At 56.6% G+C, this 18,800-nt stretch overlaps 7 protein-coding genes across 7 annotated transcripts; 3 read left to right on the plus strand and 4 right to left on the minus strand.

Moving 5' to 3' along the window:
* Positions 1–741: 741 nt before the first annotated feature.
* JN550_006779 (uncharacterized protein) lies at positions 742–4,127 on the plus strand (the record flags this gene model as incomplete). Its single annotated transcript, XM_049318556.1, has 6 exons — positions 742–1,089; positions 1,190–1,779; positions 1,833–1,926; positions 1,984–2,066; positions 2,123–2,195; positions 2,250–4,127. 6 exons carry the CDS (start codon positions 742–744, stop codon positions 4,125–4,127), a joined length of 3,066 nt encoding a protein of 1,021 aa, XP_049171348.1.
* A 184-nt stretch (positions 4,128–4,311) lies between these two features.
* Positions 4,312–5,560, minus strand: JN550_006780 (uncharacterized protein; the record flags this gene model as incomplete). The annotated part of the gene is made up of 3 exons (XM_049318557.1): positions 4,312–5,071; positions 5,149–5,279; positions 5,393–5,560. The coding sequence occupies 3 exons, from the start codon at positions 5,558–5,560 to the stop codon at positions 4,312–4,314; spliced, it is 1,059 nt and encodes a 352-aa protein (XP_049171349.1).
* Positions 5,561–7,858: 2,298 nt separating this feature from the next.
* Positions 7,859–10,230, plus strand: JN550_006781 (uncharacterized protein; the record flags this gene model as incomplete). Its single annotated transcript, XM_049318558.1, has 4 exons — positions 7,859–7,865; positions 7,935–8,404; positions 8,465–9,891; positions 9,945–10,230. 4 exons carry the CDS (start codon positions 7,859–7,861, stop codon positions 10,228–10,230), a joined length of 2,190 nt encoding a protein of 729 aa, XP_049171350.1.
* A 1,352-nt stretch (positions 10,231–11,582) lies between these two features.
* Positions 11,583–12,431, minus strand: JN550_006782 (uncharacterized protein; the record flags this gene model as incomplete). The annotated part of the gene is made up of 1 exon (XM_049318559.1): positions 11,583–12,431. The coding sequence occupies one exon, from the start codon at positions 12,429–12,431 to the stop codon at positions 11,583–11,585; it is 849 nt and encodes a 282-aa protein (XP_049171351.1).
* Positions 12,432–13,682: 1,251 nt separating this feature from the next.
* Positions 13,683–14,406, minus strand: JN550_006783 (uncharacterized protein; the record flags this gene model as incomplete). Its single annotated transcript, XM_049318560.1, has 2 exons — positions 13,683–13,853; positions 13,954–14,406. The coding sequence occupies 2 exons, from the start codon at positions 14,404–14,406 to the stop codon at positions 13,683–13,685; spliced, it is 624 nt and encodes a 207-aa protein (XP_049171352.1).
* A 619-nt stretch (positions 14,407–15,025) lies between these two features.
* JN550_006784 (uncharacterized protein) lies at positions 15,026–15,997 on the plus strand (the record flags this gene model as incomplete). Its single annotated transcript, XM_049318561.1, has 2 exons — positions 15,026–15,308; positions 15,630–15,997. The coding sequence occupies 2 exons, from the start codon at positions 15,026–15,028 to the stop codon at positions 15,995–15,997; spliced, it is 651 nt and encodes a 216-aa protein (XP_049171353.1).
* A 531-nt stretch (positions 15,998–16,528) lies between these two features.
* On the minus strand, positions 16,529–18,096 carry JN550_006785 (uncharacterized protein; the record flags this gene model as incomplete). The annotated part of the gene is made up of 2 exons (XM_049318563.1): positions 16,529–17,958; positions 18,060–18,096. The coding sequence occupies 2 exons, from the start codon at positions 18,094–18,096 to the stop codon at positions 16,529–16,531; spliced, it is 1,467 nt and encodes a 488-aa protein (XP_049171354.1).
* Positions 18,097–18,800: the final 704 nt, after the last annotated feature.

Raw genomic sequence — 18,800 nt, forward strand, 5'->3', positions numbered from 1 at the left:
TGTCTTGGGACTTCTTTGTAGAGACTGAAAGACTGGCTAGCCTCTCTAACGACCTGGAACCCTTGCACAATGGTTGGAATACAGAGCCGACTTATTAGATGAGGTACAAACTGTCATCGGCGACTCTCAGGATAAGGGCTGAGGAGTCAATTGAGGAAGGAATCGAATATCTCCGGGGAAGAAGCCTAGGTTTTGAGTGAGACATTGCATTGGGAGCGGCACAAATAACTTTGCCGGTTTGACGCCGGGCCAAATAGGATCATGCATACAAGCTGTTGGAGAAAACAGTCATATGTTTCCAAGGACCAGAACAGTCTGGTAACACCAACATCGTTTCTTGCCCCTTTCCAAGTTTGCTGAGCTCAGCCTTCTGAAGGTTACGTAGTCTTTGCGATAGTGTACAATGTCAAGACTAGAGAGATCACGCGGCCAGTTGGGAGCAGCTGTGTATCCAAATTAGGCAATTAATCCAGCGGTTGACCACAATCCTCTCTGAAGCCCACTCCGATTGATTGGTGCCTTTGTTCAAACCTCACGAGGACAAGGAAGCAAGGCAACATCAGCACCGCGATCCCTCTCTTCTCCACAAGCACACTATTGTTGCCTGCCAGTATGGGAGCACAAGTTGGCTCGTACCTGCCTTGTTCGCTGCTGCCTTTCCCTTCTCTCCTACTTTCCTGAGCACCTCCCTTCTTTGTAGATCACTCCACGGCAGACGCGTTATGACTTATCAGGCTGAGTATGCCTTTTCCATTCAGGCATATTTGCGATCTATTGCAAAGACTAGAAGACGAGGTGAAGCTGGCGAAGAAGCCGACGTCTTCGAGCCAGACCATTATCCAAGAATGGTTTCGCGAACACCGCGTGCGCTTAGACGCCCCTGACGTCGATGTCTCCTCAATCCTATCAACTCTTCTTCCTGAGCGGAGAACAGATCGCGTCTATGGTATTCAGGTCCTCACCCTTGAAGGGATTTTCGGAAGCGCTCAGTCACTAGCGGCTGCGCGATTAAGGATACTGCGCCAGTACAAGACCCCAGGCATAGGTCATGACCTTGGGGACTGTGTAGAGAATATTCTGAATATCACAGTAAGGATCCTGTTATTCACATGCGGATGATCGCGGCAGTTCTTGCTGCTCTACCATCACTGCCCAGCTTATGCCCAGCTCCAGCTAACAAGAAACTTAGCCAAATGCCAAGCAAGCAATCGAAGTTACAGTAGAGGAAATCGACGAAACGCTACACCGGCTGGCGGCAGCATGTCGGTTCAGTTCTCCAGCAGTAAAAGGCTATGATGCCACAGGAGCTCCTAAAGCGGATAAAAATGACCTCAAACAATTTTACCAGCGCCTCACTGCACGCGACGCAAAGTGGTTCACCCGGCTGGTATTGAAGAACTATCAACCGGTTGCTCTGGATGGCAATGTCGTACTCAGGGCATATCATCCTTCATTACCGCAATTATTAAGCGTTCAGGAGGACTTCTCAAAGGCAGCGTCGCTGATCCAAGATCTGAAGCAATCGTCTAAGGGCCATGTCTCACGCGAGATGTTGAAGCCTGTGCTGGGTACCAAGGTTGGAAGGCAACCCTGGATCAAGGGCAGAAGCATCAAGCATTGCGCAGACATGATAGGAAAACGGCAGATAAGTTGTGAGCAAAAAATTGATGGTGAATACTGTCAGATCCACGTCGATCTGCGCAAGCCAGTACGGAACGCTATCCAGATTTTCTCCAAGAGTGGAAAGGACAGTACCAAAGACCGCGAAGGTCTCCACAGGTGAGCTCGTCCGATCTTATGCATCAGATTGCAATCCTGATGACTACCGGCAGTGCAATACGTGACTCGCTGAAGCTTGGCCAGCAAGATTGCAAACTTAACGCTGGCTGCATCCTGGAAGGAGAACTGGTAGTTTATAGCACCAAGGTATACCAGCTTGATATATTGCAATGACACCACCTTGCGGCACTGACGCATTTCTAGTATCAAAAAATAATGCCATTTCATAAAATCCGGAAACACGTTTCGCGGTCCGGCTCGTTCCTCGGGACATTGGCCGATTCTCAGTAAGTCCCATCTGCTACTACCTCGCGCTTCTAACATGTTGGCTAACAAACACGAGGCGTCACTATCACGAACACTTAATGATCATTTACTACGATGTACTGATGGTTGATGATCAATCACTATTAGAGGTCAGACATTCTAAACGCTTTCGGCATTTAGAAAGAATCATTACTCCTCGAAAGGGCTTTGCCGAATTTGTGAAAAGGCAAATTATCCCCTACTCTGGCCGCGATGCGTCGCAGCGTCTGAGAGAGTTATTTGCGAAGTGCATCACAACGAACGGAGAGGGCCTAGTCCTCAAGCCAGATGACCCCTATTTCAACTTCACGCCCAAGTGGAAACGCTATGGCTCGTGCTGCATCAAGCTCAAAAAGGAGTACATACAGGGATGGGGTGACGTCGGCGACTTTGCCGTCGTTGGTGCGTCTTACAATGCTGCGAAGGCCAAAACATACAACATTCCGAAGTTGAGATATACCGAGTTCTTCATTGGCTGCTTGGAGAATCGAGACGAGGCACGAGCCTGCGCGGAAAGGCCGCGATATATGGTGACAAATATCGTCGAACTCTCCGAAACCCTCATGAAAACGTTTCGAACCTACTGCAATCCAGCTGCTGTGCCTTTGGACCAGAACAGCTTCATTGAATTGGATTTCCAGGGTATCGGCAATTCGAGGGCTCCTTCAGAAGTTTTCCCCGATCCTCCGGTGTTCGATATGAGGTGCTTCTCATTCGACAAGGAACCCAATTCCAACACCTGGAGTATGAGGTTTCCGACGGTAAGCAAAATCCACTTTGACAGGTCATTTTTAGATGTTATGACCTTCGATGAGTTGCAACAGGCGGCATCCACCGAAAGAGAAGCTCCTGAATTAGAAGATAGTCAGCAGCTACGCCTCTGGGTGTCGAAATTGGAACAAGTAGATCGCCGAGGAAAGCACGCTGCTATCGACAGCCAGAGTAGTGTGTCGACGGTCTTGACTACTACCACACATGCATCATCAACGTCAGAGACGAGCAACGGTAACCCTTCCGATCCTATAGTTCCCGCTGTTGATGCAGAAATCATCAATGGCTATTCAGATGGCAAAGCTTCTGGCGTGGCAGCACCAGAGCAATGGATTGCTACACCTCCTATGTTATCTGCAGCGAGGAAGTCCGATGGCCACTCCGCAGTCACTCCATCTCTTAAAAAAGCAGAGCGCCGAAAACGACACAGTGAACCCTCAGCGATCAACATAAGTCCAAAGAGGAAGAAACGTCGTTCAAGCCAGGAGTCAGGACAGACAACACAGCCTTTGCAGTCTTATTCTGTCGGAGCTACATCTTCACCAACCGAGAACAGGGAGCCTCTCGGGGCGATCAATGGCAACAGTTCGTCCCAAGACCAGAGACTGGGCCTTGATATATCTGCTCGCTCCCCAGTAGAGCCCGATGTATTATCACCGACGCTGGAGGGATACTTCCCAACTGTGACGACTTCATTCCACATAGCTGGAGGCCATCAATCTTCGCCGCCGACATGCACGCCAATACGGGAGAATACGCACAGGGTAACGCAAAGTAAGCCAAACATTATCCGAGAGCCGCAACCATCCACAGGCTGCGGGCATAGCAAAGTCGAAACGAAATGTGCATTCGATGATCACAGCTTCCTGGTGTCACCCTGCATCAGTCAGTACGCGTGGATAGCCGATCTTCTACAAAGCCATGGTGTCCTCAGTTTTGTCGTCGACCCATCGTCGTGGGCGCACCAGCCATCCTCCGAGCCTTCATCTCCCGCGCTTGAGGCCGGTACGATGACCCCGGTTGCAGGAACTTCGAGAAGCACGAGGAAGTCCCGGATTCGGAAGGTCTGTCTCGTTGAAGTGAGACGGCCAGCGGCGACGAAGGACTTCCTTCAGCGGATTGAGGCGGCCGGGTTGAAGCGCAGAAACGGACAGCGCGAGTGGATCCCGGTGTATGACTGGAGGATATTGGAGGATTTCACAAGTATTGAGTCGGGTGTGGCGCACAAGGGGTTAGATCCGTGGCGACATCGCTACGTTGGAATCGCATAAGTATCATTTGGCGCCTTTGCGACTGGGGACTAGGAGGTGCATTCTATGGCATTAGATACCACGGTACAAAGGGCATTTTCATGGAGCAATGTGATTTACTAAGAACAAAGTCGGCAGATTCTTTCTGCCGAGCACCTGCAACCATCACTCTGTCTTCATTCTGGTGTGAATGGCTACAAGCTCCTTACTTAGTTTCCGCCTTCTCCTTCTCGTACAGCTGTAGGTAGCTGGCCTGAAGCCTCATCTGCAGGTGCTCATCCGCAGTGAGCACCATGCGCTCCGCATAGGGGTTCCCCTCCTTGGCACTGTCCAGGTCCCCTCTGAACTCCCGCACCCGCTGGCTCGGCACCGGCACCAGCCGCGTCTCGCTGGCCGGGTGGCAGAAGAAGGCGATCGAGTACCGGGGCTCGCTGGTCGACTCGCCCTCGACGCCGCCGGCCTCGAAGGCGACGCGGTGCACCGTGCTCCGCAGCAGCCCGTTGGTCCAGTACGACAGCAGGTCGCCGATGTTGACGAGGATCGGCGGCGAGGGGTCGTGCTCGGTGCCGGGCGGGCACACGGGCACGGGCGCCCACGCGTTGGCCGGCGTCAGCACCTCGAGGCCCGCCTGGCCCCGGACCCGGAACAGCAGCGTGATGGAGCCGTAGTCCGAGTGGGCGCCGGCGCGCAGGTCGTCGCCCCGCGCCCCCGCCGTCGCCCCGCTGTTGGGCGGCGGGTAGTACAGCAGGCGCAGGATGGAGCCCGAGGGCCGCTCCGGCGAGTGCGCCGCCTCGAAGAAGTCCGCCGGGTCCACGCCCAGCCCCTGCCCGAAGAGCAGCAGCAGCTTGCGGCAGAGCGCCTCGCAGGCGCCCCGGAAGGCGCCGATGGACGCCTCGTGCACGCTCAGCGTGGACGGGATGGGCTGCGTGGCCTTGCCGTCTGAAAAGGGGCCAAAGTTGAAGGCTCTGTTGCCATGACAGTCAGCTATACTCTTAAGAGATAGATAGTGGTCTGGATTCGTGATGGAGGTGGGTGTGCTTACTCCTTGAAGTCGCCTACTCGCTGCGTCTTGGGATCCAAGGTCTCAGTATGCATGCCTGACCAGCCTTGGTTGTTCTTCTGGATTTTACATTTCTGCTTCTCCTCCGTGGGTGTGCTGAACAAGGTCCGCGACTATAGTCCAGGTGTGTCAGTGCGTTGGTTCTGCACGTGAGGTATACAGCATAAGAAGAGTATGTGATAGAGTCTCTGTATTGCCTCCCCGAGATAAGATGGCCCTCACTTACAACATTGAATGCATTTTCAATCTGTTCTGCCGATATGTCTTTTCCGGCGTTCTTGATGTAGACGAATCCGTACTCGGCAGCGGCGTCGACCAGTGCCTTGGCTACCTGAGCTTGATCGGCGCCATCCGCCGAGATGTCAATGATGGGGATTTTTGCGGCTTCCGGCATGGTCACGGGTTCCAGTATATCGTGGCTTTACTCTAGGGATTACTCCCGTAAATGAAGACCGGGAATACAGACTGGAAACGGCGCCGCGTCGTCGAGGGTTATCTCTGCTTGCCCGGTGCCGGCGACTGCCGCCGATAAATGGAACTGTCCAAGTGGATCTTTTTCGGGTGAGCCCTCTGACCAGTCCGCGGAAACACTGTTATAATCAACCAGAAGCTGTGCGAGCGGCCCAGTATCGAACTACAGCCCATGGACAATCAGTCGTCTCTGAGATTATCTTGGAGTTTGACAGCCAATGGAATCAAAGTTTGCCTTGGTTTGGACGACCTGCAGTCCTCGTCTAATGTACGCTCGGTTGAGCCGGCGCCATGATGTCAGCTGGCAGCCAGGAATGAAGTCTGGTTAGAGGTGACGGCCAATTGTCTAGGATCTGTCTATTAACCACCCCATAATATCCTCCGCATAGTCTTGGTCAAGTTTCCACCCCGAACACCTTGCAAAGCCCTCGTGTCTAAGATTGACTAGTCGAAATCGACACATAGTCGTTTTCCATCATCCTGAGTCAAGTGTGTATACCCTAGCCCCACAAGGTCCAGTTCGGGAACCCGCAATGGCCTGCACACACAGAGTAGTGGAATCTAGACCCCATTACGATGCAAATTTTCAACAACCTCCTCGTTCGCCGCGAGGAAATGGTCCGATGGTGTAGTTGGTTATCACGTCAGTCTAACACACTGAAGGTCGGCGGATCGAGCCCGCCTCGGATCAATGATTCTCTTTTTGCGCATCGACGCCATCCAATGCTTGCTCTCTTGTGGTGTTGGTTGCCCAGCGTTCCTTTTTGCATCCCTCTTTTGCCCTCCTCTCATTGGGAATCAAATGTGAAGCTACCTCAGACACACCCAGCTGAGAACTCAAGTGAAGCGATTTCTTTTCGCATTCGAGAGCGGTTGCGCGGTGTTCTTGTACACAGCTTGCCTGGTCAGGCATCTGCATGCAATAGAGATCTCACATGGCTATACAAAAGCCCGCTCTCCTCTTTTACCTAGCATGGCACACGCTAACGACGGTTCTCCCTCGGACGTAGGCCTCGTTGCCAACCCAAGTACCGTGAGAGAACGGCTACATGGTGTTTGTTTGACTGTATCCCAAAGTATAATCCGATGTGGTGTAGTGGCTAACATTTGACGCTCTCATGAAAATGACCCGTCAAGCCCGGGGTTCGATTCCCCGCATCGGAGATGTGTATAGTATTGTCTCTCCTGACGAGGTGCAGTGGATTCAAGCTTTTCTTTTGTGTAATTTCTATACGTCCTTCTTGATGCTATCTTTTTGTCTAGGTGTGAGATCAGTGGTCTACTGTCACTGTATGACCCTTGAATGGGCAATCAGCCCAGTTGTGTAAGCGTGACGAGGGCCAAGTATGTTGTGTCTTGAACGTGATAGCTCAAGTATTCTGCAATGAAGCTAGCACTATGAGAGCATGCATCTCATGTCTGCAAAGGGGCCACGAATGCCGCTGCGTTCAGGAACGGACTGTTGGGGGCAAACCCTCCTCTCGATACCATGGATTGCTGACCAACAGGGGCGGGCTGGATCACCTAGAGACAGGAGACACCCGGACTGCAAACATGTCGATTCTTCTGGTGTCTCTTTTTCTTTGTTCTCTAGCGTGTGGAGCGGCCTCCCCCTGCGAAGCTTGGAAACTGGTCCTGGACCTGGACCTGTGGCAGTGCGTGGTGGCTCGCCAGGAACGGGCTTGGGGGTTTTGGGGGTTTGGGGGTTTGGGGGGAGTGATCAGAGCCCGGGGTTCGCTGGTGGCTAAACTCAGCTAGGCGCAGTACCTTACCTAGGCCTGCTAGTTAGGTACCTGGGTACTTTGGTTGGCAGCAGCTCCAGCTTTGGCCCAGCTTGGCCCAGCTTGGCCCCAAACCGCCAGCATCCAGCGGCCATTGTCCAGGGTCCGGGATCCAGTCGATCCAGTCCATCAATCAACCTGAGGTCGTTGGCGCATCTCTCGCAACTGAGGCACCACTTCACCTCACCTGCCTCCCGCCGCGAGAAACACCAATTCCGCACACTGCCGCATCACCGGCTGGCCTCCACCCCCCGGTCGCGCTTATATTGGGCTTCGCTGCTCCGTCTGGCATTTGTGGCGAGCGGCAAGTCAAGTTGGCCGGCGCTTCCCCCCCTCTAAACATTCGTTTTGACCTGCCTTTGTCGCCGACGTCGTCAGCTCTCCCGTCCACTCTCCCGAGGCGCCGCCAGCCGGATCGAGACCCCCCAAAGCTGCCCAGCATGCCTTGTGAGCTTGCCCTTGCCCGTGCCTGGCTGCGCTTTTCGTGCAGCTAGCTGACCTGACCGTGACACGCAGCCCTGCAGGAAGACACCTGGATCAACGAACAGGCTCAGACCGCCGAGGTTTCGCAGCTCGAGGACACCGCCATCGCCGTCGACGCTTCCTACTACCTGCAGCTGTTCCTCGACATCCCCCCCACCCATGAGCCCCTCCTCCCCGCGCTCGGTGGGCTCACCGGCATCGAGACGCACATCGAGGCTGATCTGGACAGCTGGGCCCAGAACCGAACCACGCCCTTCTTCGTCTTCAATGGCCAGACGGTTGTAGGACAGGACGAGATCGCAGTCCAGCGCGGCAAGGCAGCCAACATCAAGACCGATGAAGCTTGGAATCTCTACTTCAGAGGCGAGGCCAACCTCGCAGTGAGCACCTTTGGTCAGGACAGGAAGGCGTACCCGGTTCAGAACCTCTACCCTCTCCTCCAGGCCATACTGAAGAAGCGGAACCTTCACTTTCTTGTACCACCCTTCAATGCTTCTGCACAGGTAAGCATCCCGCGGGCTCACCACGCTCTCTCTCATATCAAGCTAACCTACTGCCTACAGCTGGCCCACTTCGACATGACCGACTCCGAGCAGTGCTCCGCAGTCATGGGCTCCCAAGAGCTGCTGCTCTACCCCGTCAAGGACTATGTCATCAAGTCCATTGACTGGGAGGCCGGCAACTTCCGTGTCGTGTCCAAGAAGACCCTCATCCAGAGACAGGGCTGCAGCGAGTCCATGTTCATTGACGCGCTGCTCATGATTGGAAACTCATTCTTGCCTGCCTTCCCGCCCCTACAGGACAGCACTATCAACACGAGACAGCCTCATATCCTGACCGATGCCGTCAACATGCTGCGTACTTCGGAGAAATCTGTTGCGACTGCGTGCGCCTCGTTCAGCGACATCCTGCAGTCCAGAGACCCTAGCTGGAAGAACAAGTACCAGAAGGCCCGTTTGATGATCGATCACTTCATCTACATTGCCGAATCTGGCGAGATCAAGGTTCACAACTTCGAGACTCTAACACACGACAACTACGAATACCTAGGTTACCAGCTTCCCGCAGAGTTGTTCCACTATCTCAACACCGGCTTGATTAGCGGCCGTCTGCCGGGTTGGATTACCCATGGGCAGATCGTCATCCCTCCCACGTTGGACGGAGTCAAGTCCGAAGAGTACAAGAAGCTTGTCACAACCCAGCTCATGCCCCTCCGAGAGCAGGCCATCAGGCTGGTACTACCTCGCCTTCACAGAGGCATCCAGTTCAAGCCCATCTATGCCAAGGTCTGGTACGACGATACTTATTCGCACACTATTGAGGGTCGTACGGCAACCAACCGAACGCTAGACCAGGTTCGAACCTGGAATGTACAGGAGAGTACCGTCAAACAGTTTTTCCCTGATGCCAAGTACGGGTCCATTTTGTTCGAGGTGGATGCCTTGAAGAATGCGGACTTCGCTAGAGCGACCGTAAGCAAGGAGAAGATCAAGGGCATCGACTCCACAGATCTGGTCACATCCGTAGTCGTTTGGAGGTTCCTGCATCTGCGCGGATATGTCGACCAGAACCATTGCCTGACAGCCTGGGGTGAGGCCTTGGCGGCTTCCCTGGACGCCATTGCGCCGATGGTCAAGGAACATCCCAATGACAGCCTGGCGGAAGCCGTTCTTTTGGCATTCGAGTTGATTAGGTTCAACTTGCTGAACGCTCGCAACCAACACCCGGAGCTTAATGGATTGCCGATGAACGGTAGCGATGACGACAAGGCAAGCTTGTTACTGATCAGCCGCTGCGCCATCTTGTTGAAGCTTCACCATGAGGCCAACGGCTACACAGGACCTTTGAGCAAGAACTTCCTCCACTACCGCTCTCTGAGCTCGTCGATTCGAGAAGTCAACCGCGACCTCGTCGAGGCCATTGTGGCGTCAATGCTACTCCACGCCGAGAGCAAGAAGGAGCGGGAGGACTATCTGGACATCGCCCAGAGGTAAGAAATCGTATAGAGACTACCGCATACTTATGTCTAACGTCCTTTCTCAGACTCCCGTTCTTGAACGACACCGATGTGGGTCTGGGTATTGCTGTCAAGACACTGCTCGACGACATACAACCCACTGATACCCCGGAGCAAAAGCAGGCCAAGCGCAACGATTTTCCAGGAAAGTTTGTGCCGTTTGCAACCGACTTCTTTAAGGACCTTCAAGTCGCTTTTGCGTTCTATGATGCCGTTCATGCGGGTGTGAAGAAGCTCGGCGATGAGCAGGTCTCGTCAGATGACCGCAAGGTCTGGGATCGTGCGGCCGAGTATCTCTCCGCTCGACGTTAAATCTCCCGATCCCTGGCTTGTAAATCACAAGCGGGAACCTTGGTCTACTGTGTACTTACAAACAGTGCAGCATACCTGAAGGATAGGATACCTGGCTTCGCTCAGACGGTCTCAGAAGATGCGCCCCTGGTGACAAAGTGCTCTCCCGAAATCTCCCCCGGACTTGGGGAAGGCAACTGAGAGACCGCAACGTTGCCAGCTGCAGGCGACCGGAACGCTGGACTCTGCGGATGCCCTCTGATGGAAAGGCGTTGAGGACTCGGAACCGAAAAAGCAAGTATTTCCATCGTTATAGCGCTTTTTTATCATCCGGCGGGCTTGCATTCGGTAGAAATGGAAGGAAAACGCTCAGGGATCCGAGATATCGAAAGCGACTTCGGGTATTCCCCCCCTTGTTATCGCTATATACCTCCTTAGGCGTCTACTGTATGGTGGTAGATCAAAGCATGGCCGCAGCAAGCGGGTCTGAAGATACAAATCAGAGCAAAAAAATTACACCATTCAGGGGCAGCAGCCTCAGTGCCGATTTCATGATGAAGTTTCTTGATGCAAAACACCCTGTCACTGGACTGGAATCTCCTACGTCCACTAGCATAATGACTTTGCTGCGCCAACCCTCGTTACTGGCAATTCGAGATGTCCAAACTCTCGTCATCAATCATTAAACGTGGTATATATGCCCAATCCGTAAACCCTATCCATGGCCATGGCCCTGCCCGTTTGTCCCTGTCCGTAGAATGCAACCCATTCCTCGCGCGCGTCTCTGCCAGGGTAATCCATCCAGCATGCTGTCCTGAGCTGGCGCAGGAAGTGAATGAAAGAACCACACCCGCTGAGGCACCCCTTGTCTATGCATCAGAACACCGGGCCTTGCTATGCTCGTAAAGACAAAACAAACACATCTCTCAAAAAGCGAAGGGAAAACCCCCCTCGTTTCATATAAGCCTGGGAGCCAACCCTCACTCCGTGCTCCGCTGCCCTGATATCGTGCAACCAGAGACTCGGGAGCCGTAGGGCGGGTGGAAGGACCCACGTCTTGCTCGTCCTAGCTCCTGCTGTCGTTCCTGTATACCCCTGGGTGGTGTGACCTGGGCGTGAACGTCGCAATGGCGAGAAAACAAGCTCGTACCCTCCATCGCGACGGAGGCGCTCTCGTAATGTTCATTCATGATCATCAATCAGATAGCCGTCATGACCCTGTTTGCGAAGCGGCCGACAGAAAATATCGGCTAGCCATTCATCCCCATCGTGGGAGGCCGATGTCGGTTGGGTTGGCGACATCCGTTCTCGTGCGCCATGTCTTTTTGCGTCTCCCCTGTCTCTCATGAATTTGCTGTTCACTTTTCTCCTTCTCAGTCGCCATCCCGGTCCCGGTCGTCCAGCAGGCGGCCGACGCGATCGATGCGGCTCATGGCGACCTCGAGGCGGTCTAGGCGGCCGCGCTTCTCCTCGTCGCGGCGCTCGAGCACGCCGACGCGCTCCTCGAGGCGGGCACGGGCCTTGCGCTCCGTGGCCACCATCTCGTTGGCCTGCTCGAACAGCGTCGCGCTCAGCTCCTCGACCTCGCGCGACGTCTCGTCCAGCCGGCCCTCGGCCGCCCGCCGCAGGCTCTGCTCCCGCGACAGCGCGCTCAGCAGGTCGTCGGTGCTGGGCGCCGGGCTGGGCAGGCCGGTGATGTTGTTGATATTGGCGGTGGTGGCCGTGCCGTTTGCGCCGGGGGCGCCCGGCAGCGGCAGGGACGGCGAGGAGGCCGAGGCACGGGACGCCGCCGAGAGGTTGGGTGTCGACTTGCGCGGGCTGAGCATCTGGCTGATGCGGTTGGCGCCGGTGCTGAGGAAGCTGGTGCGCGGGCTGCTGGCGGGGATGCTGGTGCCCTGGGAGGGCGGCGGCGTGCTCGTGCGCTTCGCTGCGGTGTTGTTGGTGGTCGCTGCGGTCGAGGTGCTGGCGGCGCGCAGGCGGCTGAGCTCGTCCTCGTAGTCGGCCCAGCGGTCGACGGCGGCGGCGGCCTTCTGGTTCAGGAGCCGGACCTGGGCCTGGAGGTCGGCGATGGTCTTCTGGGCGGCGAGCAGGGCCGCGGTCGGGTCGCCCGACTCGGCCAGGGACAGCAGAGCAACGCCGCAGCTTGGGCAGCAGGGCGAGGAGTCGGGCTGTGGTGTAGTGGTGTTCGCCGTCATGGTGCGCACATCAATGCCCAAGGCCATGGGCTCGTCGTCGTCGTCGTCGTCGTCGTCGGTACAGTCGGCAGTGAGGTCAGGTGGTTGTGGTCATGCGGCAGGCAGGTGCAAGAGTGGCCGCGATCGAGGTGGACGTGTATGTGACCTTAGTCCTAGTACGGATTCCTAGGCAGATGAGATGTATGATGTAAACGCCCGTGTCCCGGGTCTTTGTGCTCGTTTTTCGACTGCTGGGGTTTCCTCAATTACTGATCGCTCGATCAGAGGGTCACTCTCGACGTCAAGGTCAAAATTCTCAAAGTCCGGGAGGATGCCGCAACGAAAGCAAAAATCCGCTGGGCTGGGACAATTCAAATAATCCTACGCCAGCCATCGACAACCTTAACCCAGGCCGGGGTTCGTTCCCTGGAAGCCATACTGCGTCTGGGGGACAGGGTGGCGGCTGTGTCTTTGAATCCCGGGACCCCTACTGGCGCAGGGCATGTGCTATTTGTGGGTGGCGGGGGTTAGCCAAAGACACGGGGCGCAGCACCGGGCGGGCTGGCGGGTTGACCGTTGCTCGCGTGTCCTGGCCTTCCCTGGACAAGTCATCAAATTTCCGACGAGTAAAGCAGACACTGCATGTGGTTCCCCTCCCCCTTGGTGGCATCAACCGTCAATTTAGTGTGTAACGTGGACTTGGTCGATTGAGATTCATGTCAGTCTACCTATTGCGCAAGTTTGTGCCGGCCGTCTGGTGTCACATAAAGAGCAGGTGGGCGTCTACTTCCAGTAGCGTCCAGGCGGAGGGAGCTGTCAAACATCGGATTCAGTAAGGCAACAAAATAGCCTAGACGGCAGCCGGTGCCAGACCAAGACACACCAATCTTTCTCGAATTGGTTCATCTCCCCAGGCTTCTTGGCGGCAGTCTCCTGCTGCATGTCTGATCGGGTTGGAGGTTGGATGCTGCCGACCTTCACCGCTGCGTGGTGGACTGGTATTGCCGCAGCTAATGTGCTGCGTCCCTCTCTTCCGGGTCACTCAATTCCTAGGGCGGCGTCTGACGGGGACCACCTCAGAGTCGTCATGCTCTGAACTGAAGGCGTCTGGCCATCTCATACCGATCAATTCGCCTGGCCACAATGACCTTCAGCAGAGCGAAGGAACGCCTGTGATGAGTGCCATGGCCCGGTATGTATGGCAAATCGACTGGTACTCCCATGAAATACCCACAGCCGTATGTAAGTATGGGCTTACGAGGGCGCCATATCTAGCGCCATCTCAGCAGCGCCTGCAGCTCAGAAAGGCTTCGCGACCTTGCGGCTCTCGCTGAGGCCCGTCTCTGCATCTCTGTACTCCTTCCAGCTCACCGGGTACATGACATTCCCGGCCTCGCTCATGGCCATGATGACGCCCAGCTCGTTGCTCGCCGTCGAGAGATAGTAGTTGGCCTGGTCGCCCAGCGATATCTAGGGTGACCACATATGTTAGCTGGCTGGCGTGCAACAGCGTGGAGGTGTCAGGCCCTCGGCCCTGGCCGCCGACCCCGACGATTCATTCCAAACTCACCACGTGTGCCCGCACAATGTCTCCCGGCCGGAAGCTCTCGTAGATCTTGACCCTGTCCTTCTCGGTGGCGCGGACGTCCTGGACGCGGATGACGCCCTGCCACTCGGCCTCGAGCACCGTCTCGCCGACGACCAGGATGGCGACGGTGGCCTGGCGCGGCTGGATCCTGGTGACGCGGCACAGGACCGTGTTGCCGACCTCGGGCAGGACCTCGCGCCTCTCCGAGATGCCCGTCCGGGAGACGGAGATGGTGGGCAGGGTGGCGGGCGTCTGCAGCGCAGAGATCTTGGTGAGGCGCTTGGCGGGGCCGGGGGCCTTCTCGGGCTGGACGACGGCGACGGTGCCCAGCAGCGACGAGTACAGGTTGGACTCGTGGATGTGCGTGCCGGCGCCGGCGACGTACTGGTCCGCAGGACCCAGCAGCTGGCCGGGAACGGCGATTGTGTGCGCCATGTTGCCGGGGGTTTCTCGTTCGTTGCGAGGAGCGGGCGTAGGTGATGTGATGTGCTGTGATGTCGACGATGGCGGCTGCACCGTTGTCACTTTTTTTTTGCGGGCAGCCTTTCCACCCAGCTGAGCTCCCCGGTCGTTTTCCTGCAGTGGAAGGGCGGGATTGGCGCTAGGACGTCGTCCAGGTCGGCGTTCCAGGTGTTGCAACCTCCGATCGTTTCTTTTCAGGGTCGCACAGGTCGCGGACCCCTGGCCGGCCGTGGGGCATCCATCCGCCCATTGCCGCCTGTCAGCCCCAGAGAGCCCCCGTCCAACCGTCAGCCCAGCACAGTACGGTACGGTACGGTACAAAACTCAACCGTAGTTGGACACACGGAACGCCATGGATGAGTAATGATCGACTGACCCGGTAAATCGGGTGCCGAGTTTTTTGTTGTTTTTCTCTGACCGCCCAGCAAATCACACAAATTACTGCCGCAATTGAGGGCCCCCTTTCGCAGGCTCTCAACTCCCAAGAAAGATCCCCCATAAATAAATAAATACGTCTGCCCACCGAGTGATTTCTCTCCTTTATCTACTCTTGTCCGGACAAGCTTGTCTGCCCACTTGTCGCTCGCTCATCATGGCGCGGTTGCTAACCCTCCTGGCCGTCCTGGTCGGCCTGCTGTCCCCGGTCTTCTACCTTCTCGAGCAGAACCTCGAGTCCTTCTACATCCTGAAGACGGACCACCTGCACGACCTGGCCAAGCGCGGCATCGCCGCCCATGGCAACAACACGCGCGAGATCGTGCGCTACATCACCGCCGAGCTGCACCAGATGCACCCCAAGTACATCAACCTGGACGAGGAGTACATCTTCAACAACGCCGGCGGTGCCATGGGCGCCATGTACATCATCCATGCCAGTACGTATATAAAAATACCCCGTCTCACTTCACACACATGTGTCTGGACAATCGCAAATTTCCTACACATGAAAGACAGCAAAAACAAGCCACGGGTGTTGCCTTTGATATGACGAAACATTTTCGGATGTAAAGTATTATTCTTTACTGAATTGCGCAAACAAACCCCGTGTTGATATTTCCGTTGCCTTCCTTCTGATCTCCCAAGCACACCCGTGGCTGAATATATCACCCTGCATCCTCCTCCCCACCGTTCCCTTCCCTTGCCCAGACTGGACCGCGATGTGGCTAACACGGCCCCTTTCTTCCCCCGCGTCGCAGGCGTCACAGAGTACCTGATCATCTTCGGGACGCCGATCGGGACCGAGGGCCACACGGGGCGGCACACGGCCGACGACTACTTCCACATCCTGACGGGCGAGCAGTGGGCGTACACGCCCGGCGCGTACGAGGCCGAGGTCTACCCGCCCGGCTCCGTCCACCACCTGCGCCGCGGCACCGTCAAGCAGTACAAGATGCCCGACCAGGGCTGCTTCGCCCTCGAGTACGCCCGCGGCTGGATCCCCCCCATGCTGTTCTTTGGCTTCGCCGACGGCCTCAGCTCCACCCTCGACTTCCCCACCCTGTGGCGCACCACCTGGGTCACGGGCCGCGAGATGGTCGGCAACCTGCTGCTGGGCAAGTTCTAGAGAGAGAGAGGGGGGGAAAGTCTCTCTCGTGTGTGTATTCGTGCGCGCGCGTGTGTATGTGTGTGTATTATACCCGTGTACCTAGCCGATTCTGGGGACTGGGGAGGTAAGGAAAGAGGTTCTCTGATGACGTGACTGAGGCCGGCTCGGGAGCCGGCCTCGTGTACAATCTATATATGTATTTTATCAGTGTCTCGACTCCTTGAGTGGGCCAAACCTCGAGGGCTGCTCTGCAATGCTGGCCAGCCATATTACAACTTAATGTTAATGAAAGATCATACCAATGTACAAGACGGGGTCTTTCACGCATGATAAGTCATGATATGTGAACTTGGCTCAAATTGCATCAATGTTTGCCGGTTTATATGGGGGGAATCTAGTGTCCATCCAACCAGCCATGTGCCTTCCAAATCAGACCATGCCGCTGCCCAACGCCGAGCTAATGCACAAGTGTCTCTGTGTGTTCTGCCTGTATATCTCTATATGCCGAATAACAAGCACCTTCAAGCATTCCAGTTACCACACTCCCTTTTAGGCCGACTTGGCCGCCGAAGCTGGAGCATCGTCGTCGGCAATGCCGTTCCACTCCTCCTCCTCCCCCGCCGTCTCAGCGGCGGGCTTGCTCGCCTTGGGGGAGGCAGACTTCTTCCTCTTGGGCGACAGCGGCTTGGTGCCGGCCGGCTCTTCCGAGGCCTTGCGCTTCCTGGGTGACGAGGGGCTCTCGATGGACTTCTGTGCGCGGTTGGGCGACCACACCGGCCGTGCGCGGCCCGGGGCCTGTTGCGGGAGGTCGGGCTTGGGCTTGCTGTTCCACTGGTCCAGGGCGTCCTTGACCAAGGGGGCCCACGTCTCCTCGCCCTTGGCGAACTCGGAGAACTCGATGCAGTTTGGCGTGCCGAGCACAAAGTCGCCCTGGCGGCTACGGCAGAGCTCGGCCATCATGGCGGACGAGCCGACCTTGACGCCGAGGTCGTGGCAGAAACTCCGGACGTAGAAGCCCGACGTCACGGTCATGCGTATCCTGGCGGCCGGGGGCCCCTTGTCGTCCCAGGGCGGAGGCGTGTTGGGGTCGTGGGGCGGGGGGATGAGGTTCGAGCCCCTGCCGCCCTCCTGCTTCACGGGCGGGTGCTCGCCGAGGGCTCCGGACATGAGGGGCGGCTCCTTGGCCGAGTGCTTCTTGCGCTTGTTGACCTTGTCGTAGACCAGGGCGTCGACGTTCTCGTCGGCCTTCTGCTTGAACCTCTCGTGTCTCTCGAGGGCCTTCTTCTCCTCCTCTTCCTCCTCGGGCGTGCGCTTCTCCTTGGTCAACTGGTCCTTCTCGATCTTCCAAACCTGCTCGGCAAAGTTGCGCTCGAAGGTGGTGGCGTCCTCGGCGGGCCAGCGGTGGTCGTGGGTGCCGGGGTCGTACCACTCGAGCAGCTCGAGCTCGGTCACGTTGACCTCACGCGTGGCGATCTCGCGCGGGATGGGCTTACCTTCGCGGGCGTACTCGTACAGCGGCTTGCCCTCCATCTTGAGGGCGGAGTATAGGGGGGGCATCTGCTGCAGCGTGCCGCGGAAGCCGTTGAGGGCCTCCTCGACCATGGGGCGGGTGATGTGCTCGTAGGCCGTCTTCTTAAGAACCTTGCCGACGCGATCGTAGGTGTCGGTGCTGGCGCCGAACAGCACGATGGTCTCGTAGGTCTTGGTGCAGTCGAGGAAGGACTGCAGCGACTTGGTGCCGCGGCCGACGCCGAGGATGAGGGCGCCGGTGGCCAGGGGGTCGAGGGTGCCGCCGTGGCCCATCTTGACCCTGATGTCGTTCTTGCCGAAGCGGCGCTTCTTCTTCTGGTTTTTCGACTCTGATTCTCGGTCGGCGCGCTGCTGGTCGATCATGGGCTTGAAGAAGCCCGAAGGGTTGAACTGCTGCTGGCAGTCTCGAATGACCTGGGCCGAGCTCATGCCCACGGGCTTGTTGACGGCTGGGGTAGAATGTCAGCTACTCAGTCGGCCGGTCGCCAGCAAAACGAAGGCCCGGGCGGTGCAAGATGCGCTTGAGACGGGACAATCGGAGCATGCGTACCGAATACACCGTCCAGGACGGGGGTGGAGGCCGCCATCTTCTTAAACAGTCTGGCGGCTTTCATTCGAGGACGGGACGGTGGTGAGCGGGAGACAAGACCATTGGGTGCAGCTGGACCAAGCAGAAGCAGAGGCGAGGCAGAGGTAGGGCGTGGAAGCTAAGTAAGTAACCAATGCTGCTGGGCGGGCCCTGGAGGTCGCGCAGAATGAATACAATTGCGACGAGGGATCGTGCCTGTTGGTGGTTATCTGGTGATCTGGTGATCTGGTGATCCTTGGCGTCGCAATCGGGGTGAGACCCTCCAAAATGGCAGAAAATAAAAATTTCCCAGAGGGCCCCCCGTCCGGTCTGAGATTTGGCACCTGCAGCTCGCGGGGTGTGGAGAAGCCAGAGGCGCCAGAGACGCCAGAGACGCCAGAGAAGCCAGAGAAGCCAGAGAAGGCCCAGAATAGAACCTTGGTGCTTGGGGACCTCAGTCCCAGTCTCGTCTAGCTAAGTTACTGTACTATGTACTGCAACTTGACTTATCGATTGTGCTCGATAAGGAGTACCTGTACCTTCATGCCCACCCCGCCTCCACGAAGCAGCCAGTAAGCCGTCTTCCTCACCAAGTACAGCGACCTCGGTCGATAACGTGCACCTCCCCCTTGCAGTGGGCCGTCGTCCAATGGACATGCGCGATTGTCGATTGTCGATTGTCGGATGTCGATTGTCCTAGTGTCGCGTCCCTCTGGAAGCCGA

Source organism: Neoarthrinium moseri (assembly GCF_022829205.1).
Source record: "Neoarthrinium moseri strain CBS 164.80 chromosome Unknown scaffold24_Wmoseri_CBS_16480, whole genome shotgun sequence".
Lineage (NCBI taxonomy): Eukaryota > Fungi > Ascomycota > Sordariomycetes > Amphisphaeriales > Apiosporaceae > Neoarthrinium > Neoarthrinium moseri.